Source organism: Orycteropus afer, unplaced genomic scaffold (assembly GCF_000298275.1).
Source record: "Orycteropus afer afer isolate SDZICR_OR568_19922 unplaced genomic scaffold, OryAfe1.0 scaffold00284, whole genome shotgun sequence".
Classification (NCBI taxonomy): domain Eukaryota; kingdom Metazoa; phylum Chordata; class Mammalia; order Tubulidentata; family Orycteropodidae; genus Orycteropus; species Orycteropus afer.
In genome coordinates this window covers 2,924,712-2,934,204 of record NW_006921871.1, presented here as the reverse complement: position 1 = coordinate 2,934,204, position 9,493 = coordinate 2,924,712, and the positions used below count along the sequence as shown (strand labels likewise).

At 34.9% G+C, this 9,493-nt stretch overlaps 1 protein-coding gene across 1 annotated transcript in view; it reads right to left on the bottom strand.

Moving 5' to 3' along the window:
* The window catches only part of NRXN1 (neurexin 1), a 1,670,321-nt gene that overhangs the window by 930,195 nt on the left and 730,633 nt on the right, over positions 1-9,493 (bottom strand). Inside the window, exons 10-11 of the mRNA XM_042782286.1 lie at positions 6,850-7,053; positions 4,267-4,293 (exon numbers count right to left, since the gene is read on the bottom strand). Of these exons, the coding sequence (XP_042638220.1) occupies positions 4,267-4,293; positions 6,850-7,053 (231 nt within the window). The remainder of the gene's footprint in view (positions 1-4,266; positions 4,294-6,849; positions 7,054-9,493) is intronic.

The window sequence follows — 9,493 nt, the reverse complement described above, 5'->3', positions numbered from 1 at the left end:
ATGAGCAGTCGATGGTCTGTTCCACAATCAGCTCCTGGCCTGTTTTTGGCTGAAGATATTGAGCTTTTCCATCGCTTCTTGCTACAAATGTAATCAATCTGATTCCTGTGTGTTCCATCTGGTGAAGTCCATATGTAGAGCCACTGTTTGTGTTGTTGAAAAAAGGTGTTTGCAATGAATAAGTCATTGGTCTTGCAAAATTGTACCGTGTAAGTTCCAGCATTGTTTATTTCTGTCACCAAGGCCAAGAATTTGCTTAGTCATTCTGTACTGTGGACCAGAGAAGAGACTATAAAACACCTTTTCATGCAAATAAGCCTGCATTAATTCCAAAATATTTTATTCAGTCTAACTTGACTTCTCTTGCTTATAATATATTAAGACTTTAATTACTTTGTGTAAGTATGGATTTCTGCAATTAATTTTTTGATAAATATCTACATTTGGGATTTTTTCATTAAATAGTTATCCTCTTAATTATGCTTTTAAAACATGTGACTTTACAATCCTTTTGGATGTACCTTTATTGGAGTACCCTTTACTATCCAGGGAAGAAATTATCTGCATTAAAAAATGGTGGCTGCTTCGACAGCTTTCATATATAAAACTATTGAGCCAGGACAGTCTCTCTTTGTCAAGATGTGATGAAATAGGGACACAGGGTCATCTGGTTCTCCCTTCATTTGCATCCTGGACAGAGCCGAGTGGAGAAGAAGCAACACGTTTCATTCCATGAATTTGCAAAAACTGACCTTAATCTAGTTCCAAATTCCAGTTACTAAACATATTTTGACAATTACATAAGCTAATGGACATCAAAGAATGAAGATTGATATGGGTTATGTACAAAGATGTTCCGTTTATAATCTGAAAGATCAAGCACACATTTTGACACTGAAATGGCTCTTTTTAAATAGAGATCTTTCTTTTTTCTTTTTTAAAGTACACTCTCCACACATGAAAATAAGCTTTGATTTTTAAATGAGACAAGATCTCGCCTTCCATTTAAAGATCTGTGAAAGCTTTTTCTACAAGAGGAAAAAGTAGTGACAACAGGGAATCTGAAAGAGACGGTCTCAAATTAAAATCTGCCCATTCTCACAGGGACCTCAACAAAAGGCTGTACCCTGGCTTGTCCGTGGAACGTTCTTGGGGCCTAAGGCAGCTGACTGCTAACCAGAAGTTTGGTGGTTAAAACCCACCAGTCACTTCACGTAAGGAAGATGGGGCAGTCTACTTCTATAAAGATTTACTGCCTCAGAAACCCAAAAGAGGGTCACTATGAGTCTGAATTGACTCGATAGCAGTGAGTTTTTTTTTTTTTTATTGGCACAGGATTGGTGGGAAATCAAATGTATCTACCATCTCTTAAAGTCCTGTAGGTCTGAATGCATGCAGCCTTCCTTGCCTACACCTCATTCTTCACTATCAAAGGTGGAACAGTCAGACACTATATATATTTTCTTTTCCATATCAAGTAACAGCTGGTGTAAACTCTGGGAGGGAAAATGGAGCTAACTATGGTAAAAACAGACAAACTCTTCTGAGAAAATACAAAGAAATTTGTCTGGGAAGGATTCCATTCAAACATAATAACACAGTTTAATTCTAATTCTCAATGCAAGATAATTTTTTATGTTATTATTTTTATATTTCCTGTATGTATATTTTTTAAATCACCTGAAATATTTCATATTAATCTCACAGTACTGGTGATATCTTAGTTATGATAAAATTTTTAGAGATGGTGGTATTACACAGTTATTATTTAATGAACATACATTCATCTTCTAGGTTTCAGACAAACTTATAGCACACAGAGAATAAAAATAATAAATCAGTCTTTCATTAAACTATAAGTTACACTAAGATACAGATTTTATTTATTTATTTGGCAAGAAATACACAACAAGCGGAAATCTCTACCCATTTAATCACTCTCCATTAGGATTGCATTATTTGCTTTAATGATTCATTTTAAATTTGACTAATCACATGTCTCGTTGGCAACTTATATTCCTTTGATATCTGACGACTGTTCCTTAAATAAAATAAGGGCAAAAGGAAATAAAAATATTACCTGTTAATTGAATGCATTTTCCAGTGACTGCAGACAAGTTAAGGCATTTGCAGTCCTGTCCATGATGTGCACTGAAAGCTCATAATCATCCATTTAGTTCAAATCATTTAAATTTAACACGTGCTCCTTAAAAAGGAAAATTTCCACTAACTGGCAAAAACCTTTGTCCTCAAAGATAATGTTCTATGGAATATCCAGAGAAAAGAACACTACACTTCCTAACAGAGTCTCCTGACATAGACTGAAGCAGGAAGAGAGTCTAGCCAGGATAATTATACAATAAATAAATACTTAAAATGCTATAAATGTAGTTAGATAACACAGACTCCCATTTGGTTTGTTTCATTTTTATCAATTGCTACAGTTTGCTTTGTTACACTTTGTAAGTTTAAAAATCCATAGTTTGTTGTATGCTTACTATAACTAAAATAAAAATGGTACATAAGGCAGAGACCTAGAATGAAATATTTTCCTGCCATGGATTTTCTAAAATTCAAAAGAAATCAAGAAAACCGACAGCTGCCCTTAGGACAGACATCTGGCTTTAGAAGAAAGTGTTTAGGGTGCTGTCTTTTTGCTTGTGTCTATGTTCCAGAGATGAAAGCAATATAAGATCATGGCATTGGACACACACACATGTGATCCTTTTCAAAAAGTGTAGAAGAGACAGAACTGGAAAGGGGAATGGTACCCAAATAAACATGTCATCTGTGTGGAAGCTCTGAGAGATTATTTTCTGGAACTGTTCTGTTTCAGATGAGCTTTCATGCCAGCTCTGTTGGTTATGGTTTATCAATTTAGTTTTTCTTTAAGTCATGATTCAGTTACCTTTTATTGTTGTGGTTGGGCAGATTTGTTTTTAGGTTACTTTAAATGAGTATTAGAGTATTTTAAGACAGAACTGAGTTGTAAGAAACACAGTATTCTAAACAGTATGCATTTGTTTCTTGGTCTGCTAAATTTAAGAGCACCATTTTGTTCCTCAGAAGATGACTTATTGCCATTTGGAAACAGAGCCAATGGTTTGCAGAGGAAACTCTGTCAACTCACATTCAGCTATTCTCCAAGCATTTAAAAAAAAAAAAAAAAAATCTACTGAGCATGATTGTTGTTGTTATGTGCCAATGAGTCAGACCTGACTCATAGTGACCCCTCCTTGGGTTTCTGTGGCAGTATCACTACAGAAGTAGATTGCCCAACCTTCCTTCCAAGGAGTGGCTGGTGGGTTTGAACCACCAGCCTTCTGGTTAGCAGTCAAGTGCCTTTAGGCACTACACTACCAGAGCTCCTACTGAGCATGATAGTAGAGGTTAACATCTTTTTAGAACCATTTTATTCAAATAGCTAACAACTTTGTGATCATTGCAGCACATTCCTGACTGTGGTCAGCAAAACCTGGAAAAGAGAAATCTGAATATTTATGTAAAGAGATAAAATAAATTTATCCTCAAGAGAATACTACAACTCAAAATAAAATCACAGTCCTCATATCCTTTCAGTTTCTCTAGTCCGAATTCAAATAAGACTCAGTCCATGCATCTTTCTTCTGACTCATCATTTGGCATGCATATCACAGATTGGAAGGGTTTTGGTTATTTTTGCAGATACATGATTCGGATGTAAAAATTCATTATATAAATTCTCTTAATGATCATGAGAAAACTCTTTAGACAAGTAATTTTCTCTGTGTGTAAAACTTGAGAGAACAGATTGTTCTGTGTAAAACCTTGGTTGAATTTAGAACGATTTAATGGTAGCTCTCAAAATGAGGGATTAAATATATTTGGTTCTATAATTGAGTTTAAAGGTAAAAAAAAAAAAAAAGTGAAGGAAATAATATCCGTAGTATTTTCTCCTGGATGTTTGGTCATAAAGAGAATCTCTGTAGTCCCAGATCTGGCAAAATATAAGTGCCACTTACAGTACTGGATGATTAATAGATGCATTTGTACCTTCCATTACAAAATACATGTCATTTCTTTTCCTACTTAGACATAGGAACTGCAGTGGGAGAATCTTCAGCTGGACAGATTTCAAAATGAATTTTTACACCCAGATGATGGACTGGTACATTTCAAAATGAGTTCATGAGTTTTATAAACTCTACATCTCTCTCACTCTTTTTCTCAACTAGCTTACATCATAATGGAGGAATAACATTTTAAAAATTTTGAATAGGCACTTACTGGAATTACAGTTAATCCTGATACAATCTAGATGGGGAAGAATAGATGAAAAATGAAAATTTATCCTTCAAGGTAATAGCTGCAGACATCCAATAAAATCACAGTCCACCCTTCCGGGGACAGACACATGCAAATATGGCCACTCCATATCATTATTCTTTACATACTTTTAGAACCCAGATTTACTGTTATAAAATTTCACCATTGGAAACAACAGAATTTTTTTTTTTTTAATGGCCAATTCAAACAAAGCTACATGGTGACAAATCTAAGTGAAATAAAGAATTGTTAACTGTCAAAGATGCTTGTCTTAGATTGGCTGCAACTTTCTCCCCATCTGTGAAAGAACATATCATTGTTTTCAGCATAATTAAAAAGTGCTCCGTCACAATGGGGTTCAGTGCAAACCCAGCTAGGCACAGACATCTTGGACCTCCAAAATCTAAAATCCCACAAAGGCCAAGAGAATCACAGTGGTCAAATGAAGAACAAGTTAAAATTATTCTCACCTGCTTTTAATGTTTTGTTTTGATTTTCCCCTTATAATATTATTTTCTTGGACGCAAAACAGTAACAGTCACATGTCTGGATTTTACGCCCAGTATTAAAAGAAGAAGGAAAGAAACAACAGTATGTTTCCTTTAGAAACTCTGCTGGCTAAGGAGTGCTGTCATTCTGCAGAGTACACAAGCCTACTCCTCTCCTAGGAGCTAATGCTGTTTTCTCTATGTGTTAAGTGTCATGGTTAAGACTGCTATTCATTTCCTTTTCTTATTCTAACTTCATATAAAAGCAGATACTGTAAGAACAGAACATCTGGTCTGGATAACAGAATGTAGGTAAAATGGTTATTTTTAAAACACTATGTGGGATGCTTTATGTACATTTTGTGGACAGATATACATTTGTTGGTTTTTGTTTTACTATTTAATGCCTTTGGGGAATATGAAAAACATAAACCTAGATTCTGTTTCCATATAGCTGAGTTTGTCATGTGTCGTCAACCGCATCAGAAAAGTGGTTGCAAACAGCCAAGGACCAGCACCTACACAACTCTTTCCACAGAATGCTTTGCTGTTGGAAAATTCTCAGTACTGTCTCAGCTTGGGCTAGGAGCCCCCTTGGCTGAAAATAAGGGACTAATTTTGATTGGCTTGTAGTAACCTATCATTGCCACTAGAGGGTACTCTAACAGAACAGTAACTGAGAATGCTGCGTGTTCTTTAAGTAGTCAAAAAACCCCAAAACCTTCCCTTATAATTTTACTTAATAACTAAACATTAATTGAATATAATTTTATGCATTAGTCTACCAATGATATGATTTTATATTTAATGAGCTACCATTCTGCACAGAATAATTTGATAATGTAGGTGGGTTTTCCACAAATGGCTTATTTTATAAAATTTTAGTATTTTTATAAACCTAAACAGTTTCACATTTTATTGTTATCTATTTTTTGTGGCTTAGTACTTTCATAAAATACAGTAAAACCTCATTAACTTGGACTCCTCTTATTTAATGTTAATAATAACATTGAAACTTATTGAGCAGAATATTAATTCTTCATTTATTATGAGGAGAGATCTGCTGAGAAAAATACAAAACATGAATAGATAAGATTTTGAAAAATCCACTTATGGAAGAAACTGATTTCAAGTACTTTACTACACTTATGACACAACCTGTATAAAGCAATGTACTAATAATGGATAATTCTTATTTATCCATTAAAACCAGCCTAGTCTGACCTTTACTGGAAAATATTTTTTCAGCTATTAATTTGTGTTTTTGAATACAATTGAAAACAATGAAATTGCTTTTCTTGAATTCATTCTTTTTAACCTACAGCTGAGACTTTCTCAATTAATCTAGCTTTCCTCCATATGTCATCCAGATTTGTGAGGTTTTACTGTAGTGACTCTTATTTACTGCTACAATCAAGCAGGAAAGCATTATCTTTCTGTAGAAGAGCCTGTGTTTTGAATGTTCTCATGGCTGTTTGCTAAGGGCCGCAGACTTTGGGCATTGAAGGGTTGTGGATTGCCTTTGATAGCAAAATATCACCACACAGTATTTCAAAACAGAAAAAAAAAAAGTGTTACCACGTAGATGACTATTCAAAGGAGAAGCCTGTGAGACAGAATAAGAGCAACCATTGATCTAGATGGCCAAGTAGAACATTGGTATTTTGTGCATATGGTATTTAAAAGAAGGCTGATTTTCATTTATCTGCAAGGATATAATCCGTACCCAATCAGAACATGAGTAAACATAGCAACAGGGAAATTATAGTGTAGGCATTTTCAAGTCTAATCATTTATATGTTCAACTGACCTCATTGATGGATATGGCTTCCCTTTAAAAACCATCAGTGGTAGGAATCACAAAACAGTAAGTTATGTTAAATGGAATAAAAATATAAAATGATGCCAAAAGAATCTGAATTACTTTAAATGATGGAAATAAGACCAATAAGTGTTTTGACTTTCCATGGCAAACAGGCTACTTGATAAATGTTTGCAGGCAAAACTGAACAAAAAATGAAAAGTGTTAGTTCAATGGGGGAAGGCAAGTTGTTACCTAGGTTGACCGTCAGTTTCACACGCCCTGCATCTAGCTCCAGGCGGAGGGTGTCTGCAGAATCTCTAGAGGTCGTTGCCATGAGAATGCCATATGCACGCTGGGATCGGAACCGTAAGGAAACATCCTCTGCCTCTGTGTGCATCACCACTGGAAGCTGGATTTTCATAAACATACTGCCATCGTAGCTCAAAATTGTTGCCTCTATAGAGAGAAAATAAATAGAAAAGTTCTTGGTCAGTTAGAGACCACATATTTGTAGAAAAAGAAAAAGAGTGTCCTATAATAGGCTTCCACTTAGAACACAGGACTACAAAATGAGCTCATCTTCTATAACAATTAGCAAATTTTTTTAAGCTGGAAAGAAAGTTAGCAAAAATTTCCTCTGTGAAGTATTGGCTAAAATGTGGAGGCAATACAGTAGCACTTCCCTTCCCACTCCCATAGGACTTTCTACCTACAGTTTTTATCATGTTGGCTAATAAAGGTTTGTTTATGTAGCCAGCCCTGACACTGTTTTGAAGTTCTAGTGACTATTCAATGCATATTTATGGATGGCTATGGCTAGGTCACTGACCAGCTATATAAAAGTAGTTAAGTCTTACTCCACTTCAAATTCTTGACTTGTGAAATGAAATGGTCCTACTAGAAAAACTCTAATGCCTTTGCCTGTCTTAAAATTCCATGATTCTAATGGATGTTACTATAATCATTTTTTTCACAATCTCTGATCTAATAGCTTTTTTAAAGGAGAAAAAAAAAAAAAAAGAAATACAAGCTAAATATAAGAATCAATACAATACGAAAAATGAGATGCAAACAAGAAGAAAAACTGATATTGCCAAACAATAGACAATGCTTCTTCACAGCCATAACATTTAAGAAGGTAAATTTTCTAACAGCACAAACTGTAACTTCTTTTAAAGGTTCATTTACAGGTAAGGAACAACCTGAAACATTATCTGTAAGCACAACCTCAGTGTCCTAAAAATATCATGCTAGCAACAAAAAGCTAACAATGTACCTTGGCTATATTGAATAAGCATGGGGTGGAACTGAGGAGTTTGTGTGGCTCTGTGCTCCTATAGTAAGATGGCTTTCTTTACCAGGGAAGTTGCTTAATACTGCATTAAACAAAAAAGTTAAGAGTGAAAAATGTTAATCACAAACCCATTGCTTGAAGAAATAGCGCCTTAGTGTTAAGTACCATATGGTGGCTGAATATTGCAAAACAAGTATGAGTCATGTTGCTTTCTCATTGGTTCTGATAACTCAGAATACCATTTAATAAAAGAAAAACTACTTGAAATTAAACTAGGGAATTCTCATTATCTTGCTTATTTACACAGCACAGCAATGATCTTTACTGATACAACTGTGCTCATTATTAAAGCTCTATATATAGTGTTGTGGTTTTGAAAGTTTATCTTTCAAAAAGTCAAGAAAGTCAACCATTGTTTCTAATAGATTGTATCCATTATTTGATGTCATTATAGGATTGAATGCACAGCTAAACCATTAAATGCTGAATGTTGCAGGTCTTCCCCTTTGAGCTCGTCTATTTTCTTAAAATATAGTAGTTCTCTGTCTTACCACATATTGAGCTCTCTTACTGTGTGTGTCTATGAGGATAAGTTAGCTGTTGTTATTGTTGCTGCTGTTCTTCTTTTTCATCTAGATAGTAAATTCTATAAGGACAAGGTATTTTATTTTGTTTTTCTTAGTATTGACTCTCTAGAACCTAGAAGGGAGCTCTGGTAGTGTAGTGCCTAAGGCACTTGACTGCTAACCAGAAGGCTGGCGGTTCAAACCCACCAGCCACTCCTCGGAAGGAAGGTTGGGCAATCTACTTCCGTAATGATGCTGCCTTGGAAACCCAAGGAGGGGTCGCTGTGAGTCCGATCCGACTCGACGGTACATAACAACAACAACCAACAGAACCTAGAAGTGTACCGGGCATGAAAAACATAGTCAATAAATATTTCTTAATGAATGAATAATGCTTAATGTTAAATATCATGAGCTATTTTTTTTTTTTTAATATCAATAATGTTACAAACACTAACTGGTTCCATTTGTCAAAAAATATAAATAAATAAAATATGTTGAAAGGATCTCTGATTCTCCCTTACCCACAAATTGGTTTCATGTGCCAAAATAAAAAAAGGTGAATATTCAACTGATCAAAATAGAAAAATACATTCTTCTAAGTTTTACTGACATCACATCAAAACAGGTTAAAGAGTAAAAGAATAATCACTTGAGTCTAAAGTTTACATGACATTTAAAACAGTAATTATATTGTACAGTTGCATTTAATGTAATTGTTGAGAAATTTTAGATTGATTAGTTTTCAATCTTCTTCCTTTTATCTGTATAAAGTTCTACCATCTTTCTTAGGAACATATTTATCTTCCCACCCCACTGTTGGAAAAATGTTAAGTTCATTGTCAGACCAGTTTGACCACTGTAAGCAGGAAAGCATCTTTCCTGTTGATTCTCCTTGCCTCACATAGCAAGTCTGAGGTTGGAGGAGGGGTGAATAAGCTGCTGTTGTTGTTGTTGTTGTTATGTGCCATCGAGTCAGACCCGACTCATAATGACCCTCCTTGAGTTTCCAAGGCAGTATCACTACGGAAGTAGA